The 24,584-nt window shown below is 42.3% G+C and overlaps 1 protein-coding gene across 4 annotated transcripts in view; it reads left to right on the top strand.

Annotated features, from left to right (window-relative positions):
* LOC140741864 (chemokine-like protein TAFA-4) overlaps positions 1-24,584 on the top strand; it is a 316,916-nt gene that overhangs the window by 199,908 nt on the left and 92,424 nt on the right. For all 4 annotated transcript variants that reach the window (XM_073072352.1, XM_073072353.1, XM_073072351.1 and 1 more), the window contains one exon: positions 5,766-5,890. In XM_073072352.1, the coding sequence (XP_072928453.1) occupies positions 5,766-5,890 (125 nt within the window). The remainder of the gene's footprint in view (positions 1-5,765; positions 5,891-24,584) is intronic.

Genomic DNA, 24,584 nt, shown 5'->3' with positions numbered 1-24,584 from the left:
TTTGTCTATTGTAATTTCTTTCCAATCTATAGTAATGAGTTTAAGGGGAGGAGCACAATGGAGAGGTTTGGCAGGGACCTGTTATAGTAATTGGCAAATCCTAAAAAGGAGCACAACTGCATCGTGCACTTTGTCCCTAGGACATCCTGCACTGCCTGAATTTACTCAGTACACTTGTGTAATTCTTGTGCATTAATGGTGTGACCACAGTAAGTGATGCTTTGTTTAAAGAATTCACACTTGTTGTGTTATGCTCTGAGTCCATAATCTTACCTTTTTAACACTTTCTTGAGGTTTTGGAGATGTTCTTTGTCATACTTATGGGTAACACGGAGTACCTGGTCCATAGCTTTCTGCCGGAGTGTAGGAGCAGATGATAATAAAAAAAAAGCCTTTTATGGCGATAAAGTCATTTGTGAGTTTTTAATGGCGAGAAACACTTTGGACTCTTCTTCTGTCTCCATCTGTAGGTAGGCCTCAGCTAAGTCCACTTTGCTGAAGTGTTTCCCTCCAGAAAGGTTTGCAACGTTTTCCTTTACCCTGGGTAGCGGGTATTGATTTACTTTCAGTACAGAGTTGACAGTGACCTTAAAATCACCGAAGATACTGATAGACCTATTCTTCTTGGCTACTGGGGCAACTGGCATTGCCCATGGGCTCCACTCAGCCTTGGAAAGAATTCCTTCAGCCTCCACACGATCTATCTCACTGATTACTTTATCACAGATGGCATAAGGAACTGGATAGGCTTTGCAAAACTTGGGTGTGGCATTTTCATTTAACACTATTTTACCTTTGAAACGTTTGAATTTTCCAAAGCCATCCTTAAACACTGCTGTGGCATCATCCAGTACCTTTCTTAACTTGCTTTCAGTTGACTCTATAGCAGGGGATGTGGCATGCAACTGGTGGATGGATGTCCAATAACATTGCAGTTGTTTCAGCCAATCACACCCTCAAAACCCTGGTCCTCCTGTTTTTACTGGATACAAGCCCAGTGTGGCGGGTTAGTTGTTGTGTTTCACTGTTACAAATATCATTCCCACAGAAGTTACTTTTTGTGCAATATAAGTTCTTAGTTGGTGTGGTGAACTACATAAACCTGTCTGGACACGCCCCCCTGCTGACTTCTCCTGTGGCTCCTCCCATTGACCGTGGCTCCTCCCACGGACCCCGGTATAAAGGCGATTGGGGACACCGCCCCGGCCTCAGTCTCCAGGATGCAGTGTGGTGGTCAATTGCTGCTTGTTCTTTCTTCCAGCCAATAAAAGCCTATATCTCGCCTCACGTCTGCAAGAGTTATTGATGGTGCATCAGTTGGATATCTGCAGGCTTCACTTCAATATCTTTGAAATGCGATTCAAACTCATTTTATGGAATGACTGAAACAGCCAAACCAGTGTCAACTTCCATTTTAATTAATTTGTTGTCCACTTCTTGTGTAAGCATATTGCTTCTCTCCTGTTAGCTTTTACAATACAAATCTCAAGGCTACTCAGGCCTGTCTCATCATTAATATTTTTTTCATCAACAGCATACAGATTAGTATTTGTGAAACTGCATTTTGACTTTTTATCTTTTTCTCTTCCCTCTGCAGTCCTTTTATTTTTGTCTGCCCAACACGCTGTTTGTGTATGTCCTACTTTGTTGCATTTTCTGCAGGTTTCACCTTTCCACATTGGCCTGGTGTATGTGAACCCCTGCCAGAAAGGAAACACATTTGTTCGGCCAGGCAGGTTTCTGTCTAGATGTTGCGATTTTGTTCACACTCACTTTCATTCCGGTCTGTAACTCATTGCATCTCTGACTGCTGTTTCCATTGTTACAGTGATTTCAACTCCTCTTTTAAATTTGAGTTGCACTTCAGTTAGGAGCTATTTTCAAATGCTTTCTTGTAAGATTACACAAAATAAAAGAAATCTCAGTGCATCATTAGCCCCATCACTGAACTGACAATGCTCGGACAATTTCTTCAATTCAGCCACTTAACCTGAAATGGACTCCCCTTCCTTTTGATTCCACTTATGAAACATAAAGCATTCTGCAATCTAAATGGGTTTTGGTTCTAAATGTTTCTGCATTCATCATGGTCATTATATGATGTAGGCAATCAAGGTCTTTGACCATGATTGTTCTTGGCAAATTTTTCTACAGAAGTGGTTTGCCATTGCCTTCTTCTGGGCAGTGTCTTTACTACATAGGTAACCCCAGCCATTATCAATATTCATCAGAGATTACCTGTCTTGTGTCAGTGGTTGTGATGCATACCAGCTACTCATATGACCATCTATCACCTGCTCCCATGGCTTCATGTGACCCTGCTCAGGGGGATAAGCAAATGCTACACCTTTCCCAAGGGTGACTTGGAGGCTAGTGAAGGGAAGGAGTGCCTTACCCCTCCTTTAATAGAGATATAGCTCCACCCTGCATCATTTCCTGCATTGTTCATGATATCAGCAAAGCTCATTTTGGCTATTTTGGTTGGAGCAGTAAAAGTTCTAAGCAAACTGTAATCTTTTCTACCTATTGCACTCTCTAACAGTGACTCTTGCTATTGGCTATTTTGTTTGATTCAAAATACTGTTCAGTTCATTCAGTATACATCATCTGTTCCACAATCAAACACATCTATCTTTCTGATGTAGCCAGCCTTTTCTGCTTTGTAAAAAAATTATTATTATCTCCCAGTTCTCACTGCTTATGAACACATGAATTTCATTCATTTACTGTCTTCGTTTTTAAACTCGACCATCTCTGCCCCTTCCGAAGAAACATGCTGTGCTTTTTTATGACTCAAATGTCTCTCTTCTTCAGAAGAAAAAGAACGTGCTGCAATCCAACGTGTATGTCGTAATCTCAGGTTCATTTTAAAACTACTTCATTGCCACTGTTATGATTTTTAACTAATTGAAAGAAAAACATGGAAGCTGGAAAACAGGTCTAACTATTATTTATTTCTTTTAGTGAGGTGCACACACATGACGTGGTGGTGTAATGATGTATGCCATTCACATTCGGCACTTCTTACATGTAAGCTGTAATGAATTACTGTATGCAAACAAACAAGCAATGCTTAATCAAACAATATATTTACAATATTATTCAAATATTAAAATATTAAATACACTACAAACCCCATCTATTTAAACAATCTATAATACAGAAGTTGTAATCTTAAGGATATAATGTGCAAAAAGAGAAGAGAGTTTCATTCCATGTTAATTTTCTGTTTTCTTTTGGTGCTGCATCATTCGTATTTAGGGTTAAATTGGTAGATATTGTGATTGAAAAATGTAAGATTGAAAATCTTATTTTCTAATGAAGGTAACTTTTCCTGTAAGCTCTCTTTTCCATAAGATGAATGTGGAGCTGTTTGTGCTATTATATAAAGGCAAAAGGTTGCTTAATTATTGTACGTATGTGAAATTTAATGAACTCTAATGGGGTCCAATAATAGCTCTGTCATCTTAGTTTGGCACTGATCTAAACAAATCTTTTAGTATTAAAGCAGGTGGTATTATATTTCTTTCTAATTGATTCTTGCTTGTACTCTCAGAGTAATGCAGCATGGAAGCATGTCTCATGGCTCTCCAAATCCACACCTTTTTCTTCAAATTGGTTTTGGTCAGTTGTTAGGTCTGAGGGATCTCTGTCACCCAATAAGGGATGCCATCCAGCAAACTGAGCAGTCACTCCCATGGAATAATTCTGAGACAGAAGACTAAGTTGCAAAAAATTATTTTTCTTTATGTTGCAAAATGAACATCTGAACATACACTTACAATTAGGTTGCTGAAACGACATTATCTTTAAAAATCAAATGAAAAAGTGATTTTTATTATTATAAATAGATCAGAAACTTTGAAATATTTATTCACAACTATAAAATAAATGTATGGGTGCACAGAGGTTATTAAAGAGTAATATTGATTTATTGTCTCATTAAGTAGCTAAACATCATGCAACAATGCACACAATTTCCTGGGTTTCTGTTTATGGTGGAGTAACTACTCAGTGACCTCTGCAGGTTATGTTGGAAAGGGGTACAGTTGCCCTTTCTGTTGAACAGCATGGAAGCACTGGCAAAACCTGCTGAACCTCCTCATTTAACAGAGCTTCAGAAACTAGTGAGTTTTTTTCCTCGGAATCAAAATCAGAATCAGATTTATTATCACGTGAAATGAAATTTGTTGTTTTGTTTACAGTACAACATTAAATTACTATAAATAACAAATAAATATATTATGCAAAAGGAATAGCAAGAATGTTCATGGATTCATGGACCAGTCAGAAATCTGATGGCAGAGGGGAAGAAGCAATTTCTGAACCATTATGTGTGCGTCTTCAGGTTGCTCTACTTCCACTCCGATGGTAGTAATGAGAGGACGGCGTGTCCTGGACGGGAAAGATCCTTCATGATGGATGCTGCTTCATTTAGGTACTGCCTCTTGACAATGCCTTCTTCATGATTGCACCAATATATTGAGCCCCAGATAGATTTTCTAAAATGCTGATGACCAGGAACTTGAAGCTGATCATCCTTTCTATTGCTGACTCCCCAATGTCGACTAGAGTATGTTCTCTTGCCCTCCTCTTCCTGAAGTGCACAATCACTTCCATGTTCTTGCTGACATTGAGTGTGAGGCTGTTGTTGCGACCCCACTCAACCCGTTGATATATCTTACTCCTGGACGTCTCATCGTTGCCATCTGCGATTTTTCCAGTAACAGTGGTGTTGTTGGTGAATTTGTAGATGATGTTTGTGCTGTGTTCATGCTTTTAAGCAGCTTCTGTTGATGTTCTTGTTATAATTCCTCATCTCAGATTCTTTGCTCACAGTATGAAGTACTTGCTTAAGAACCTTAAACCTTTGCCATTGTAGGGGACAGGAAGTGGGAGGACAGCTTTGTTGTTGTATATACTGGGGTCGGAGAATCCTTGACTTCAAAACTGAAGAAAGTTATTGAAGAGATGAGCTGTGCCCAATGAATAAAACAAAAGAGATAAACAGCTTTAAAATTAAAGATCTTTGCACTCTACAAATGCATATCTTAACAGGTAGAGTCAATCTATTTCAGAGTTCATCAAGAACCTTCCAAAACTCTGGTAATGTCTCTTATAATCATGGCCCATTTATATTTGTTGGAAACTTAAAACTAGTAAATGAAGCTCAAAGATTCAACCATAAAACCAAATTGACCCCAACAACCAGACTGTTGTTGCGTGAATGAAATCACCGGAGAGAGAGATACTGGTAGATACAAAGCTGCCTTTGTATTCGACAAAACAGGTTCAGCAGGCATCATACGGAGACGCTTTTGGTGGAAAGGTCTGCTGGCCCAGTGTGGGGCTCGATATTTATTTGCTAAACACAAAGGTCAATTCCATATTTACAATGCTTTCTTTTGAATCTACATACAAACTTCACACTTTCTGATTCATATCCATCCCACAGACGCCAGCAGTATCTGGACTGGGATTCATAGCTTTTAGGAAAAGCATTGTTCCAAATTAAATCCACAATACATTGTCAAGGAACAGAAGACTGGTAGCCAAAGCTATTTGTTAAATGTAAATGATCTAAACCCAAAAATCACTCTGACACAGACAATGAGGTATATTATATTTAATAGCTTCTTTGTTTGAGGTTGGTACCTCAGCTTCAATAGTACAATCTAAATAGTTTGTTTCCTACTTTCTACTTGCATGTGTAACAAGGTCATTTGTTAATCCTCTGAAATAGTTCCCTTTCCATGCTTTTCCAGCTTCTGTAGTGATGCAAAAGTGGTGGTGCCACATGGATCCCTGCCTGGAAGGTGAAGAATGCAAGGTTCTTCCAGATCTTTCCGGATGGTCCTGCAGCAGTGGCAACAAGGTTAAAACAACCAAGGCAAGTAAATCGAACTAGCACATATCTTATTGTATCCTAATCTTAAGTGCCAGGATGTGAAGCAGTTTCCTTTGAGCTTCTGTTCTAATACTGAAATTTAAAAAAGCAAAGCTATTATCTTCTGTTTACCCAAAATGGCAGAGATAAGCAATTGAATGTTCATAGTTATATTTGTTCACTATAAATAGTTTACGATGATTCATTTATAAAAAGTATGAAACATGTGAGCTCTGGTAAAATATTAGCATGGGAAGTCATAATTTGGTGAGTTTGTAAAGTTACCTGGAATATTTAGTATAAAAATGTACACAAATAGCAGAATTTTTTTTCAGAAAAACAGAAGCATATGACAAAAAATCACATCAACTGTTGAATGGTAAACCTAATGCTAAGTGAAGTTTATGACAGTAGCAGAATAATTCTGTAATCACATTTGTTCCTTTCAAATCTTAACTGTTTTAAAAATTTTAACCTTTTATCCTTATGAGGTGACATCGGTGGTGGGGAAGATGCTAGAGTCCATTATTAAGAATGAAATAGTGGCATATCTAGATAGCAGTGATAGGATTGGGCCGAGCCAGCATGGATTTACCAAGGGTAAATCATGCTTGACTAATCTATTGGAGTTTTTCGAGGATGTAACCAGGAAGTTAGACAAGGGAGATCCAGTGTACCTCGATTTTCAGAAGGCATTTGATAAGGTCCCACATAGGAGATTGGTGGGTAAAATCAAAGCTCAGGGCATCGGGGGGAAGTCATTGACATGGATAGAAAACTGGTTGGCAGATAGAAAGCAAAGGGTAGCGGTGAATGGGTGTTTCTCGGAATGGCAGGTGGTGACTAGTGGGGTGCCACAGGGTTCGGTATTGGGACCACAGCTGTTTACAATTTACGTCAACAATTTATATGAAGGCATTGAGAATAACATCAGCAAATTTGCTGATGATACTAAGCTGGGTGGCAGTGTGACGTGATGAGGATGTTAGGAGAATTCAGGGTGACTTGGATAGGCTGGGTGAGTGGGCAGATACTTGGCAGATGACGTTTAATGTGAATAAGTGTGAGGTTATCCACTTTGGGAGTAAGAACAGGAAGGCAGATTATTATCTGAACGGTGTAGAGTTAGGTAAGGGAGAAATACAAAGAGATCTAGGAGTCCTTGTTCATCAGTCACTGAAGGTGAATGAGCAAGTGCAGCAGGCAGTGAAGAAGGCTAATGGAATGTTGGCCTTTATTACAAAGGGAATTGAGTACAAGAGCAAGGAAATCCTCTTGCATTTGTACAGAGCCCTGGTGAGACCACACCTGGAGTATTGTGTACAGTTTTGGTCTCCAGGGTTAAGGAAGGACATCCTGGCTGTAGAGAAAGTGCAGCGTAGATTCACGAGGTTAATTCCTGGGATGTCTGGACTGTCTTACGCAGAGAGGTTAGAGAGACTGGGCTTGTACACGCTGGAATTAAGGAGATTGAGAGAGGATCTGATTGAAACATATAAGATTATTAAGGGATTGGACAAGATAGAGGCAGGAAATATGTTCCAGATGCTGGGAGAGTCCAGTACCAGAGGGCATGGTTTGGGAATAAGGGGTAGGTCATTTAGGACAGAGTTAAGGAAAAACTTCTTCTCCCAGAGAGTTGTGGGGGTCTGGAATGCACTGCCTCGGAAGGTAGTAGAGGCCAATTCTCTGGATGCTTTCAAGAAGGAGCTAGATAGGTATCTTATGGATAGGGGAATCAAGGGATATGGGGACAAGGCAGGAACCGGGTATTGATAGTAGTTGATCAGCCATGATCTCAAAATGGCGGTGCAGGCTCGAAGGGCCAAATGGTCTACTTCTGCACCTATTGTCTATTGTCTATGAGAGGTCTTTTTGGTTGAAATTTATTTTATTGCCATATCTAAGTTACTAAACATTACATGTATTTACTGGCAAGGACAATTCTAGACCAGACCTTGTGATGTGCCTTCAGTTTGCATTGCCAATATTTCATTGGCAGAATTTGAGAATCTTCAAAATTTAATCCACTTTTTTTCAGTTTTTATCAATGCTGGAAAGGTTGTCATTAAATTCTCCTGTCTCCTGAAGATGATTTCATTCCCATAGCGGCATCAGCAATCCCAGCTACTTCTTTCAAATTGGATCATGACTTGTCATCTTCTTCTGAAAATGAAAGCAACTCCTACATTGAAGTCTAGGGCATCTGAGTAAAACTAATTGACCCTTATTAGTGATGCTGCAATTGAACGATTCGACTCAAAACTGGTGAACAGACTTCCTCTTTCTAAGTAGTTTAAATCAACTCTTGCAACCGTATCAAGTCTAGATGTTGAAAGCACACCTGCTTTTAGGGATCAGCTGAGAATATTCTTGTTGATAGAGTGTGCCCAGAAGCCAAGACTAAGTTTACAAACAGCAAATATCACTACTTGTTTGGATTTGGAAGCTTTGCAGCTGTGAAACATCAGTATTCTTCTGGGATGATTCAGATTTAGCAGCCAATCCAGTACCAATGGCTCATGAATATGCCATATTTTAGTTTCTTCTGTTTTTAATTTTACAGAAATTAGTTGTGCCGACCTTTTTGAGTTTTTATAAAAGAATAATTTAAAATAAGAGGTAGAATTAAGCAGATTCTATTTTCAGAGCTAGTAGTGTGTTGTCAGCCCTGAGGTTACGTAGATAATGTAGGTACTTCCAGCATACATGTGATTTTTCAAAATTAGAAATTTTGCCTTTCAATCCAGCACAGGTTCTTGCTTTCATTATTCAAGGATAAGCTAACACAATTTTTCAAGAGAATTCCTTCCTTCTAGGAAAGGTCACTTATCAGGTTAAATATTCCATTTGAAGCTTCATCATTATTAAAAGAAGTGACTCCAACATTCTCAATTTAATTTCTCCCAATGAAAAGGAGAGCTAACAAAGGACACAGTTTGCATCCACACACATCATTGGTTCCATTGACTCATAATGTAAAGGATTCCATTTAAACATTCATTAGTGGTAACAAAGCACTGGGGTGTGAGAGGATAGTTAATTATAGCTATGACATTGCTATGTTCATGCACATATTGCTTAGTTTTACTTAAATCATAGAAGGCACTTTCAAAGAGTGGGAGCACCATAGTCTGCTGCTGTTAAAACTAATTTTTTTTATCTTCTGCAATGATCACCTAAGGATATTTAGGTTCAAAATTTCTTATTAATTGACAGTTGCTTTCTGATTATGACCTGCAGTTTTAAAGTGGATTATATAGTCTCCAGTGTCCTTGTATCTAGTGGAAATATCTAAACAATGTACATTATTGAATTAATGAATTAATTGTCCTGCATTCCAAGTCCCGCTGATGAAAAATTGGGAAATAAGAGAGTGGAAATGAAGTTAAACAAATATTTGCTGTCTTATTTTTAAGAGAATGTCTTAAATATAATAGAGGACTGTAGTTTTATTATTTTAAATATTAGAGGACTGACATCCAAAGGGAACAGACAAACTAACATAAATGAAAACACACACAGAAGACGCTGGAGGAACTCAACAGGTCAGGCAGCATCTATGGAGGGGAATGGACAGTTGACACTCAACGGGGGCAGAAGCCAGAACAAATAGGCGAGAAGGCTGGGAGGAGCATGAGCTGGTGGGTGATAGATGAGTCTGAGTGAAGGGGAAAAGTAGGAATATTAAGGAGGTGGGTCAGGGAATGATTTGAGAAGCTGGAAAGTGATGGGTTGAAGATGCAAAGGGCTGAATAAGAAGGAAAACAACAGGAGAGTACATTAGACCATGGCATAACATGAAAGAGACAGGGAGCCAGAGGAAGATGAAGGTGATGAGTAGATCTCGTTGGGGAAGGAGAGGGGAAAGAGAAGAGGTAAAGGGACCTGAGGGATAAAGGAAGATGCAAGAGGAGTGCAGAGGGGAGAGGTTTCTGGATGTTAGAGAAATTGCTGTTGACGCTGTCTGGTTAGAGACTACCAAGACAGAATACAAGGTGCTGCTTCTCCTTTCTGTGTATCTCCTGGACCTGATGGTCTGCACCTTAGTGTTCTGCAGGAGGTGGTTGTGGACATACAACCAGACTGTATGGATGGAGCTAATAAATCATTCTCAGCACTCAGGTTATATGGATAACATAAGTAGTTCTGAGCATATATTTTGGGATGTTAGTTGTCATTATCCATTATTCCATGGTCCTCAGAGAAGGTAGCAATATAACCATGGGAGACAGTAAACAAGAAACTCAAGACCCATTAAAGCTGTATTAGAATCAGGGAAAATGCTGGACTCTGTCATTAGTAAGTGTCAACAGGGTACTTGTGGGGCAGAAATGTAAAGAGTTGAGCAGTATTCACAAGGGCAATTAAACTTTGACAAGCCTGCCTTCTTTCCGGTTCAATCTAGCAGACAGGTATGGTAAACAACCCAATAAGGTGCATTTGCACTTACAAATGAACCTTGATCGGGTGTCACATTTGAGGTAATTAAGCAGATATTGGAGGTAGTATCAGATATATTAGGAGTAATATCCTAGCATTGATTGAGAATTGGTTAACAGAAAACAGAATGATCTATCCATCAAGAGCAGAATTTCCTGGTGGTCAGTCATTTTAATTGCTATCCCCACTCCTGTTCTGCTGTGTTGGTCCGTGGCCTCCTCTTTTGCCACTGTGAGGCCACCCTCTAGGTAGGGTCCAACCTGCATGAACATAAATTTCTCCTTCCAGTAATTCATATCACTCCACCTTCCCTCTTCTTCTATTCCCCACTCTGGCCTCTTACCTCTTCTCCTCATCTGCCTCACTTTCCCTGGTGCTCCTCCTTCTTCCCTTTCTCCGATGGTCCACTCTCCTCTTCTATTAAATTCCTTCCTCTCCAGCCCTTTACCTTTCCCACCCACCTGGCTTCACCTATCACCTTCTAGCTAGTCTTCCTCACCCCCACCCTGTACCTTTTTATTCTGGTGTCTTCTGCCTTCCCTCCCAGTCTTGAAGAAGAGTCTCAGCCTGAAATGTCAACAGTTCACTCTCCTCCATGGATGCTATGTGACCTACTGAGTTCCTCTACCATTTTGTGCTACAAACGTGGAATTTGTGGGAGGGAAGGCTGAGCAGGTATGTGGTGGGGGGGGGGGGGCTAAGTGTCTTGTTCCTGCTTCTTTTGTTATGCTCTTGTCTCTAATTGTCTTTCCTTAACTTTGACATATTTCCCCTTAATCTTTCTCTTTGTCCAAGTTGAGCTTCTTGCCCTCTCCAGCTTCTATCTCTCTGTCTCACTGTCATATTGCTTTTTTTCCCACAGTTTCCATAAGACAAAGGAGCAGAGTAAGGCCATTTAGCCGGTCGAGTCTTCTGCCATTCAGTCATTGCTGATTTATTTTTCCTCTCAACCCAGTCTCCTGCCTTTTCTCTGTAACTTTTGTGGCCATAATTAATCAATCACTATTAGCCTCCCCTTGCGGCTGTATCCACTCATGGGGAAGGCTTCGGGAGTAAACCCAGAGGGAAAAATCCGGAGTTGGAGTAACTAAGACAGTCCTACGTTGAGTTCAATGCAGACCGGAGGCTACTGCAACGCTGCTGGTGCCAAACTGTATCGGTCTCTGCCGTTCCTTTGGGTTCATCGGGTGCATGGAGAGGGGGAGCTTGCTACATGGGCAGCAGCTTGCTCTCCATATCGTAGTGCCCTGGCTTGCATATCTAGACAGCTGGGACACAACATCCATGGTCGACCCTGACCGACGGAGACCTCGTTCGTTCATTCAAATATACCCAGTGACTTGGCCTCGACAGCCATTTGTGGCAATGAATTCCACAGATTCATCAGTCTCTGACTAAAGAAATTCCTCATCATCTCTTTTCTAAAGGGATGTTCTTCTATACTGAGGCTGTGTCCTCTGGTCCCAGACTCTCCCACTATTGGAAATATCCTCCCCATGTCCAATCTATCTAGACTGTTCAATATTTGGTAGGTTTCAAATAAATTCTTCAGCATCCTTTTAAGCTCTAGTGAGTGGCGACACCGTGGTTTACCTGTTAGTGTAATACTATCATAGCGCAGGGACCTGAGTTCAATTCTGCTGCTGTCTGTAAGGAGTTTTTGTGTACACCCTGTGACCTAGAAGTTTCATCTAGTTTCCTTCCACATTCCAAAGATGTATGGGTTAGTAGGTGAATTGGTCACATGGGTGTAATTGGGCATGTTACCATGTTGTATCTATAAATACTAAATACAGGTAGAGAGCCATTAAATGCTCAAACATTTCAAGTGATAGCCATTTATCCTCAGGCTGTAATCTTCTCCAACAGTAAGCTTATTACATTTCTGAGCTGTTGGGAGTCCAACAGAGTTTATTTTATGTATTTAGAGATACAGCACAGTAAGAGGCTCTTCCAGCCCGACGAGCCCGTGCCAGCCAGTTACACCCACGTGACCAAGTAACCTGCTGACCCATATGTCTTTGGAATCTGTGGGGAAACCCAAGCAACAGGAGGAAATTCCTGTGGTCACGGGGAGAGCATACAGACTCCTCACAGGCAGCGGCTGGAATTGAACCCAAATCTCAGTAGTTATGCTAACTGCTGCGCCTCTGTGCCTCCCCCTAACTTACATAATAATGTGCTTGCAGGCCATGACAGCCTGGGTGCTAGACACATTCATACTGCAGATATGAAATGGCTTCCCCAAGGTACCAACCAAGCAAGACAGCAGCGAGTCTTGCACAAACTAAACTGAAAAGTTGCAGGAACTCAGCTGGTCAGGCAGCATCTATGGAAATGGACAGACAGTCGATGTTTCGGGCTAAGACCCTTCTCCAGTCCTGTGTGTTGCTTTGGACTTCCAGCATCTGTAGAATTTCTTGTGGTGCAAAGTTGGGAGGATAGGAGAATGAGGTGTGAGAGAAGGACAAAGTTTCTTTTACTACCATTCCATTTTCCACCTGATCTACAGGAAAAGGTTGAGAATTTTGTTGATAGTCATGTCCTAGGAGGATTGGAATGTATGTCATCTGCCATCTTCTAGGTAATGATGCATTGGAAACATTTTAAAGTTCAAAGTAAATTTATTATCTAAGTATATATACGTATATCACCATATACAATCCTAAAATTCTTTTTCTTGTGGGCATTATCAATAAATCCATAATAGAATATTAACCATGATAGAATCAATGAAAGACTGCACCAGCTGGGCATTCAACCAGTATCAAAAGACCACAAAGGTTTACGGGATCACATAGTCACTTGAGCAAGAATGGGCATGAAACGCACACTGGCTTAATACAGGAGCAGGGAGACACTGACTGCACACGTGTGATCGTACAGGTAACCCCAAATCCCCAAGGAGTTGTCACCAACTTCAAGGTCAATGCCATTACTTTGCGTAGCTAGTGTGCCACCACAGAATGACAGAACTGCTATTTCAACAGTTCCACGGAAATCTGTTCTCACTTTCTGACCATTTAAATAGACTAAGGGTTTTGGATCTACCTGGTGGGTCACTGACTTCAAAGCCAACTGAATCCAAGCAACGAATCACAGCAACACTATAATGAATGCTTTTTACCTGGTGTGCCATTAAATGAGTTGCCATCCTGAAGGTGAAGTTCATTGGAGGAGCTCTTTATCAGACCAGAAGACATTGGAGTAGAATTGTGCCATTAGGCCCATCAGCTCTACTCTTCCATGCCATCAGGGGTGTTCTCCTATTTCCGAGACTGTGCCCTCTAATCCTAGAGTTAACCACTTTAGAAAATATCCTCACCACATCCACTTTATCTGAGTCTTTCAATATTCAAGATACAGTAAGCACAGACTCAGAGCCATCAAGTGCTCCTCATATGTTAACCACGTCATTCCTGGGATAATTCTCGTGAAGCTCCTCTGGACCCTCTCATACCATTTCTTAGAGAAGGGGCCCAAAACTACTCCCAATACTCTAACCAGTGCCTTATAAAGCCTCAGCATTACATCTTTGCTTTTATATTCTAGTCATTTTGAAATGAATGCTAACATTGCATTTGCCTTCCTTACCACCAACTCAACCTACAAGTCAAACTTTAGGAAATCCTACACATGCATTCACAAGTCCCTTTGCACCTCTAATTCAGAAAATAGTCCTTCTACCAATGTGCATGACCTTATACTTCTCCACACTGTATTATATCTGCCACTTCTTTGCTGATTCTCCTAATCTGTCGAAGGTATTCTGCAGATTTCCTGCTTCCTCAACACTACCTGTCCCTCTGCCTGTCTTCGTATCTTGGCCACAAAGCCATCAATTCTGTCATCCAAATCATTGACCTATAATGAGAAACGAAGTCCTAACACTGACCCCTGTGGAATACCACTAGAGACCAGCAGCCAACCAAGAAAGCCCTCTTTTGTTCCCACACTTTGCCTCCTGCCAGTCAGCCAATCATCTATCATGTTGCGACTTCAAAATCAGCAGTGTTTGCTGAAAATTACAAAACATTGCGGATCAGTAAATTTGGACCTGCGGGTGGAAGAAAAGTTTCAGATCTGCTTCAGATAAGAAGGAAGATGAGGTGAGTAACAAGGGCAAGAGAGCCTGTTCTCACTTTGCTGTTCAGGATATAGAGATGTGTATACTATTTTGCACCGGTAGAGCAAGGTCACAAGGTTGCAATTAACCAGCCTTCCATTGAACACCAACCCATCCTTTCCCACCTCCTGCCCTTTATCTCTAGCTATTCATAGCTTCCTTTTCACCTTTAAACAATTTAAAATGTACAATTAGTAACACTTACTGTATCTCTGCTAACAAAAGAATTCAGACCTAAATACATTCTCTTATGTAATCATGTATATTTATCAAACCTTCCTCTGCACAGAGGCAGGCAGTTCAGCTTGCTGTCTATTATAGGAAGTTCATGGGTAAAGAATGGTGGGTGCATCTCTAAGGTAGCAAGGTGTGAAGAATGAATGATGAGATGGGATGGGCGGAGAGTTCACCGAGATCTTTAACCCCTTGTTCAGCAGCCTGAGGTACCCACCTGCTTCAAGCAGACTTCTCTTATACCAGTGCCTAAGAAGTACGTGGTAACCTGCCTCAATGATTATCGTCCAGTAGCGCTTACCTCCACAGCGATGAAGTGTTTTGAGATGTTGGTGATGAAACATATCAACTGCCTGAGAAGTGAGTTGGATCTGCTGCAATTTGCCTACCAGAGCAACAGGTCCACAGTATTTTCCATCTCTTTAGCTCTTCACTGAAGCCTGGAACATCTGGACAGCAAAGATATATACATCAGGATGCTCTTTATCGACTAAACCTTGGCATTTAATACCATCATCCCCTCAAAACTGATCAATAAGCTTCAAGGCCTTGTCCTCAACACCCCTTGTTCAGGTGGATTCTCGATTTTCTCGCTCAGAAACACCAGTCAGTTTGGATTGACAACAACATCTTCTCCATGATCTCCTTAAGAACAGATGCATCACAAGGCTGTGTGCTTAGCCCCCTGCTCTACTCGTTTTACGCTTATGACTGTGTGGCTAAGCACAGCTTCAATTCCATATTCAAGTTTGCTGGTGACACCATTGTTTTAGTGACACCAAATCAAAGGTGGTGATGAATCAGCACATAAGAGGGAGATTGGAAATCTGGCTGAGTGGTACCATAACAACAACCTCTTACTCAATGTCAGCAAGACCAAGGAGCTGATTATTGACTTCAGGAAAAGGAAAGTAGAGGTGCACGAGCCAGTCCTCATCAGAGGATCAGAGGTGGGGAAGGGATGTTGCTGTGCATCATGGTGGACAAAGACAAAAAGGCAGAATGTGGGTCAAGAGTGCTGTATGCCTAGATGGGAGGTAGGAATAGGTGCAAAGGAACAGAATTTACTGAGGAGGGTGGAGTGCTTTTGAGAGGCCAACCGGGCGTTGTGGTGTCAGGAATAAAATCACCTGGCATTTGCAATGGCTTCCCGTATACCAATTCAGTTGCAGACAACTGCAGGTCCTCTTTTGGAGTTGTTCTGAGCCCTAGCAGGACCCGTAGGAGATGATCATGTTAACACTCATCCATCAGGGAAGCCCTCAGAGGAGCCTTAAAGGAGCAGAGAAACCACTCACTTAGGCCATTGGACTGTGAGTGATGTACCGTGGTGTGATGTAGCCTAACGCCAAGAATCAGGGCCATCACAGCCCAGAGGTCTGTGAGGCCTTCCAGTCCGGATGCCAGAGGCCATGTATGGAGTCAAAAACTGTCCATCTCCAGTTTGCGGGCACTATGGAGCGAGGGTGACTGGTTGAGACATCGCACAGGAGAGAAACCCCAGCTTCCCTGAACTTAATGTCAGCCAACCGCAGGCCTGTAACCGCTATTCAGAAGGCCCTGATTTCTGGGTCAGTAACTTGGTTGGCTGCCATACCTGCATAGACAACCCCTTTGTGTATGGCCTCAACAGCAGGCTGTGAGAGGCAATCAACCACGATATTATTTCTTTCCCTTGCTAAGTTGTTTATCAGTTGTGAACTCGGATACATAGGTCAGTTGGCACTGCCGCCATGCAGACCAAGTGTATCCAGAGATACCGGCCACGTGACAGATATACCGCCACCTGGCTGGTTGGAGGACACACCACATGCCAATCAACATTTGGTCCCTCCCAACTAATCAATGCACACCTAAATTATTGGTCACCTTAATTGGATTATCTCGCCCAGCCCCATGCTTTAAAAGGTGAGACTTGCCCTTGGCTAGCCCTCTCTTACAGACCACCACATTGGAGGTAAGTGCATTGATTTATGTTTGGGAAGGTCTATCGTTTGTCCTGGTAAGGGAGCCACGGCTATCCAAGGTCAAGGGGAATAGCTGTTGTAGTGCTTTTCCCTTGTTCTTTGTTTGTGTAACCGTACCCTGTCCCCACACCGCTTCCTGTGTATTGTAGTTGCTTGTGTTGACCCGACTTCCCCTTGTAAATAAATTCCTTATTATTAAAACTGTGTATGTCCAGGCCTCTACTGTGGAGACTCAAAGAACCAGTTATTTTCCATCACAACACTAAGGACCTGATATTTTGGCCTTCATGTGCATGAGGGGTTTGTGGTCAATGAACGCTGTGAAATGGTGACCCTCTAAAAGGAAACAAAAAGGGTGGCCAGCCTGATGGTCAAATGTGCTCTCCTTCCTTTTGTAGGGGTGGAGCAGCAGGCTGAAGAACACGAGCAGCTGCCACATGCCTCCAACCCATTGTTCATGCACAGCACCCACAGCATAGTCTGAAACATCGGGAACATCAGTAGTAACGCCTATGGGGAGGGGGTGCACCAGTAGGATCACATTAGAAAGAGCTTGTTTGGTGTCATCAAATGCCTTGGTCATGTCCGCTGACCAGTCAAGCATGTGTTTAGGGGTGTTGCCTTTAAGTACACTATACTGGGGAAGCACAAGTTCAGCTGCTTGCGGAATGAAGTGGTGATAGAAACTCACCATGCCGATAAACTGCTGCAGTGGTTTAGCAGTGCGGGGCAGTGGGAAATACAGAATAGCGGCTACTTTTGATGGGAGGGTTTTCACACCTTCTGCAGAGATGCAATAGCTGAGAAAGTCGATGGTTGTCAACCCAAACTGGCATTTAGCGGAGTTAATAATCAACGCATGTTGGCTTAAGTGCTCAACAGTATGCAGAGGTGAGTTACATGTTCGCATTTGGACGCGCTGGTAACAAGTATGTCATCCAGTAAATGAAAGAAAACCTAAGTCTTTTAATGCAGAGTCCATCAGCCATTAGAAAGTCTGTGCTGCATTTTTCAGCTCAAATGGCATGTGCAGAAACTCAAAAGAGGCCAAATGGCGTTATCACAGCCATTTTGGAAATGTCCTCCAAGCACTTGGGCACCTGATGGTAGCTCCTAAATAGATTGACTTTGGGGGAAAAAATTAACTTTCCAGCTGAACATGCCAACAAGTCCTGGATGTGTAGGACCAGGTAACAATCGGGTCCAGATTCCACACGCGGGCATGGTCTGGTGGGCCAGTTGTAGAAATGTGGTTTCTGACCCCATGTTTTGTGACTGTAGTGGAGAGTGTGGGCTTGGTGAGGTCTGGGAATTTGCCCAGCAGCTGACTAAGCTCACGTGCGATGGTGCATGTGCTTGACAGAGATGTTGTGGGGAACTTACTGGGGGAGCAGGGTAATGACTCAAAAGTCCTTGACATCCACAAGCTGGCAGTTGTTAAGATCGACTTATAGTCCTTGGGCACACAGGAAATCTGCACCAAGCAGAGATCTAGTCACTTTAGCCAGGATTTAGTCCCATGTTGCCCACTGAAGCAGAGTGTCACCCGTCATGTCCCATAAATCTGGATCCTACTGCTGCTGGTGATCTCCAGTGAGGTTCCTTCACACTTTGCCTTCTCCTCAATAGGTGATGCTGGCAGAACACTCACTTGAGCACCCATGTCACACGGGAAGCGCCTGGAAAGGGTGTCTGTAATGAACTGTAGATGACCCTGGCAGATGGAACCCACAGTGTTCACAGCCCTCTGATGTCCCAATGTGCTGGCACTGTCGAAGCTGCAAGACAGATGCTACTTCCTAGCATTCGTACCAAAGCGAGCCTGGTAAAAACACAGGCCTGGCGTTGCCTGCTTTGTAGCCACTGGCATCCTTACGTTTGGGGCCTTGCTGACCGGGCTTATTGAGGTAGAGAAAGGAGGAGGAATGATGCACTGCTGCCTGGTTGAGTGTAGACTATCAGCCATTATAGTTCTTCACGAGTGCATTAGTGAGGGCTCTGTGAACTTGCTCAAGCATTTGCTGCCTGAAGAGTTCTTTAAAAATAAAACAAGGATGGTGATTTCCCTGGAGAGACAGCATGTGGTCCATTAGCTCTGATGGCTCAACATCGCCAAGGCCGGGCAAGGAGAGCAACTGTTTGGCGCTCTCAGACTCCGTTAGTCCAAAAGTGTGTAAGAGGTGAGTTTTCAGTGATTGGGATTTATTGTGTTCAGGGGCGTGTTCTAGGAGACACACCACCCTTGCAGCCATGGAGTTACTAAGTGATGCTACTACGTAGAAATATTTGGTGTTGTCAGCGGAGATTTCTTACAGTGCGAAATGGGCCTTTGTTTATACAAACCAAATAATGGCATGTTGCTCCCAAAGTTCCAGCAGTTTCAAAAGAGACCTCATTGGTCGACATGGTCAATAATCCTGGAATTGATCTGGAGCATCGGGATCACCAGTGTAGGTTTTCAGAAATAAAATAGTGGAGGTGTTTTATGTTTAAGAAAAACCATAGCAACTCATTTATTTATTGAACATCAAAAGCTGAATACAAAGCGCAGTAAAAGACCTTTGCGTAATTACCTCATCACGTAAAATCAGCCTGTTAAAGGGAACTCCAACTCAATGTTGGTGGTTGTAAGTTATGTACACTTCCACCAATAACATTACCCTACAATGACTTTTCCTTGTCCCTTGTTATCACAATCCTTCTCCATATCATTTATAAATTTAGTTGCTAAGGAATAAAAAATGTAGAATTTCAACAGTTAGCTGGAAGTTTTATAGCTGGTGGTGATTTTCTAAAAATTTTATGAAACTTTTTTCTAATCATATCATCAATACTTGTTTCAAAAAAAATCTCGAAAACAAATTAGATTCAAGAAATGCACCCAGTAGTAAAACATAAAAAAAGGAATAGACAGTTTTATTAGATGGTTGGGTGATTATAAGCCATTTCATTTAATGTACTTGACTGCCTTTGAGATGAATTTATTTAAATGCTGTGCAAAGTGTAGAACATGTATGGTGTATGCTCTATGTAATATATCAGGACAACCTATAACTGTATAAATAAAATGCCAAAAATGGTGGGGGGGGGGTGCGAAATAAAGCCCTCATCTTATTGATTAATGTCAGCCACCACCTTAGTGCATCGAATTAAAGTGCATCGCAACTTGCACCACAATCCATCCTTTGTTCTGACCAGGGGACGTAGTGGGGACAGCCTCCATTTGAAGGGAATGATTCAGTGGTGAAAGAAGTCAGTAAGGAAAGACAATTCTCCAGTCTCAACTGAAAATGATACATTTTTAGAGCACTGAGAAAATGATCACACCACACTGTTCCAGTATGATATGTTCCTGAAGTGTGATTGAATTATATTATTCAGAAGCTGAGGGGTAGTGTGGAAACACCACCTACCGTAAGTGAAGAGTCCTTGATCATATCACAGCCCACCTTCAGCTTAGTATAATTAGAAATAAATTAGAAGATAATAATAAGATAGACCTTGCTGTTATGCAGTACTCCCTTTTATTATTCAAATGCAGTACCAAACAGCAGAAAACATAGGGGAACATTTTTTTTCTCATCCTTTGCCAGGTTTCCTTTGCTTTGAGTCTTGAAATTCACTCTAAAAACTGCAGGGCTCCGGAATTGCTCAGAAGTCATGAGTCCTTCAGATAATATTGAGTGCACAGAATGTTAATGCACATTATATGCCACAGTAGAATGTTTTCCTTGCAATGAAATTTGTCTGTGGGAGTTACTGCTGCAAAAAGGGAAGAGGCCCATGCTAATTCATGTATGCTTTACTTAAAAATATTCCAGAAGAGGGATGAAAAGCAGAAAATATAGGTGCCGCAGGCACTGATGTTTCTTCACTCAAGAAATCTCTTACAAATGAGTTCAAGACACCAATCAGAGTTTAACAGAGGCGATTTAATACATCTGATTTCTCATTCAGTAGCCTGGTAAAGTATGGAAGAAGTTTTGACATTTCCTTTAAAGATGACAGATAGCTAAAGTGACAGGTTTGGGCTATTGTAGATACATCAGTTTTCAATCAAAAGTTTAGGGGCTCAAATTCTACTCTAGGGACAAGGATGGCATTTCTCTATAACACTGAGTGTGTGCTACATAGTTGAAGAGGCTTTATTTTGAAAGAGGTGAAATGCCATCTAAACCCTCAGGTATATATAAAGTTTTCATGAAACTAATTGAAAGATGTCCTGACCAATGTTCATCCCTTATTCAACATCAATAAAACAGGGAGACTATTTGATCATTGTGGGCTTCCAGTGTTTTAAATCGAGCAGAATCAGAATCAGGTTTATTATCACACACGTATGCTGTGAACTTATGGCAGCAGTACAGTGCAATACATGAAAAAATAAGTTACAGTGTAAAATAATAAAGAGTGCAACAGAGGAATAGTGAGGTGACAATCAAGAGTTCATGGACTATTCAGAAATCTGATGGTGGAGGGGAAGAAGATGTTCCTATAAAGTGAGTCTGCATCTTCCAGCTCCTATTCTTCCTCCCTGATGGTAGTAATGTGAAGAGGCCATGTTCCAAATGCCAAGGGTCATTAATAACGGATGCCACTTTTTTGAGGCACCACCTTTTGAACATATTCTTGATGGTGGGGCAGTTTGTGCTCCTGACAGAGCTGGATGAGTCTAAAGCCCTCTGCATTCTCTTTCAATGCTGAGCATTGTGTTTTAAGTACTATCCATAAGTACTATTCATACCTGATAGTGGTGCAACCAGTCAGAATGCACTGCCAGCACACCAGGTGCAACAATCAGACCCCAAAGCTCCTCGATACACAGGATGGACTAAACTGCTGATATGGAAAAGGCAAAGGGTGGAGGTGTGTGTTTCATGATAAACTCTCTGTGGAGGCTTTGTTGAACTTGTGTTCCCCTGCCCTTGTACACCTAACAATCAGATGCCATCGTTCTATTTACCAAGGGAGTTCTCATCTATGATCCTACCCCCAGTTTATATAGTACCAGCGGCCAACTATAATAAAGTGCTTGAGATACTGCATGATGCCATCTCCAAACAAGAAACAGTCCATCCCGATGCACTTGCGGGATTTCAGTCAGGCTTGTTTGAAGAAATCTCTGCCCAATTACCAACACCATCTAACCTGTGCCACCAGAGGTCCCAACACACTAGACCACTGTTATACTAAGATAAGGAAGGCCTACTGTTCCATGCCCAGACCACATTTTGAGAAATCTGATTACTTGGCTGTCCTTCTCCTACTCGCACACAGGCAGAGGCTAAAGAGCGAGGTTCCATAGATTGGAACAACAAAGAGGTGGTCCCGGGAGGCAGAGGAACGGTTAAAGCATTGCTTCAGGTTGGTGGACTGGGCTGCATTCAAGGATTCATCTGTGGATCTAAATGAGTACACCATGGTTGTCAGGGATTTTATAAAAGCAGTTCTAGATGAGTGTGTCCCCACACCATCATTCAGAATCCTCCCCAACCAGAAGCCCTGGATGAACCATGAGATCTCCAATCTGCTAACGGTTAGATCAGAGGCATTCAAGTGCGGTGATCAAGAAAGCTACAAGACATCCAGGTACAATCTCTGGAATGCTATCTCATGGTTGAAGTGACAATTCCATATGAAACTTGAATCAATGAAAGATGCTTGACTGTTCTGGCCGGGCTTTAATGCTATCACCTCTTATAAAGTAAAATCAAGCACTATACGTGTCCACAGGGCTTCACCTCCAGATGAGCTGAGTGCCTTCGCTGCTCACCTTGACCATCAAAACATAGAGGAACTGTCACGAGCTCCCACAACCCTGACGATCCTGTGACTTCAGTCTCTGAGGCCAACGTGCATGCAGCCTTCAGGAGGGTGAACCCATGGAAAACATCCGGCCTGGATGGGGAACCTAACCAAGTACTAAAGACCTGTGCTATTCGACTGGCTGAGTGCTCACCGATATCTTTAACCTCTCACTTTGGCAGTCTCAGGTACCCACCTGCTTCAAGCAGGTTTCAATTATACCGCTGCCTAAGAAGAACTTGGTAACCCGTCTCAATGACTATCATCCAGTAGCATTACAACCATTATGATGAAGTCTTTTGACTAATTGGTGACAAAACGCATCAACTTCTGCATGAGAAGTGACTTAGATCAGCTCCAATTTGCCTACTGGAGCAACAGGTCCATAGTTGATGCCATCTCATTGGCTCTTCACTCAGCTCTAGAATATCTGGACAGCAAAGATCCATTCTTCAGGATGCTCTTTATCGACTACAGCTTGGCATTCAGATCATCATCCCCCTCAAAACTAATCAATAAGCTTCAAGTCCTTGTGCCTCCTTGTGCAATTCAATCCTTGATTTCCTCACTTGCCGGCCCCAGATTCTAATTGGCAACAACATCTCCACGATCTCCATCAGATCAGGTGCACCATAAGGCTGTGTGCTTAGCCCCCTGCTCTACCTGCTTTACACTTATGACTGTGTGGCTGAGCACAGCTCCAGTGCCATATTTAAGTTTGCTGATGACACCACTGTCACAGTCCAAATCAAAAGTGGTAATGAATCAGCATATAGGAGGGAGATTGAAAATCTGACTGAGTGGTGCCACAACAGCCTCTTACTCAATGCCACAAGACCAAGTAGCTGATTATAGAGGCAAACACAAAGAAATCTGCAGATGTTGGAAATTCAAGCAACACACACAAAATACTGGTGGAACGCAGCAGGTCAGGCAGCATCTATAGGGAGAAGCGCTGTCGATGTTTCGGGCCGAGAACCTTCGTCAGGACTAACTGAAAGGAAAGATACTGAGAGATTTGAAAGTAGAGGGAGGAGGGGGAAATGCGAAGTGATAGGAGAAGACTGGAGGGGGTGGGGTGAAGCTGAGAGCCGGAAAGGTGATTGGTGAAAGTGATACAGAGCTGGAGAAGGGAAAGGATCATGGGATGGGAGGCCTATGGGGAAAGAAAGGGTGAGGGGAGCACCAGAGGGAGATGGAGAACAGACAGAGTGATGGGCAGAAAGAGAGAAAAAAAAGGAAGGGGGGAAAAAAGCTAAATATATCAGGGATGGGGTAAGAAGGGGAGGAGGGGCATTAACAGAAGTAAGAGAAGTCAATGTTCATGTCATCAGGTCGGAGGATACCCAGCCGGTATATAAGGTGTTGTTCCTCCAACCTGAGTGTGGCTTCATCTTGGCCTTCCGTCCCATAATCCTTTCCCTTCTCTAGCTCTGTATCCCTTTTGCCAATCACCTTTCCGGCTCTCAGCTTCACCCTACCCCCTCCGGTCTTCTCCTATCACTTCACATTTCCCCTCCCCCTCCTACTCCTACTTTCAAATCTGTCAGTATCTTTCCTTTCAGTTAGTTCTGAGAAGGTTCTTGGCCCGAAATGTCGATAGTGCTTCTCCCGAAAGATGCTGCCTGACCTGCTGCGTTCCACCAGCATTTTGTGTGTGTAGCTGATTATTGACTTCAGGAGGAGGAAATCAGAGGTCCATGAGCCAATCCTCATTGGAGGATCAGAGGTGGAGAGGGTCAGCAACTTTAAATACCTCAGTGTTATCATTTCAGAGGATCTGCCCTGGGCCCAGCATGACAGCACTTCTACTTCCTTAGGAGTTTGCGAAGATTTGGCATGACATCTTAAAACCTGGAGAAACTTACATAGATCCATGTTCTCCAGCATAGATGCTGGAGAGTATATTGTCTGCATGCATTAGAGTTTAGTATGCAAACACCAATGACTTTTAACGGAAAATGCTACAAAAAGTACTAGATACAGCCCTGTCCATCACAGGTAAAGCCTTCCCCTCCATTGAACACATCCACATGGAACGTTATTGCAGGAAAACAGTTTCCATCATCAGGGACTCCCACCACCCAGGTTATGTTCTCTTTCTTATCATTGCTACCATTAG

The sequence above is a fragment of the Hemitrygon akajei genome, chromosome 19 (assembly GCF_048418815.1).
Source record: "Hemitrygon akajei chromosome 19, sHemAka1.3, whole genome shotgun sequence".
In the NCBI taxonomy this organism is placed as follows: Eukaryota; Metazoa; Chordata; class Chondrichthyes; order Myliobatiformes; family Dasyatidae; genus Hemitrygon; species Hemitrygon akajei.
The sequence above is the reverse complement of the archived record's forward strand: the minus strand, read 5'-3'. Positions and strand labels throughout refer to the sequence as shown.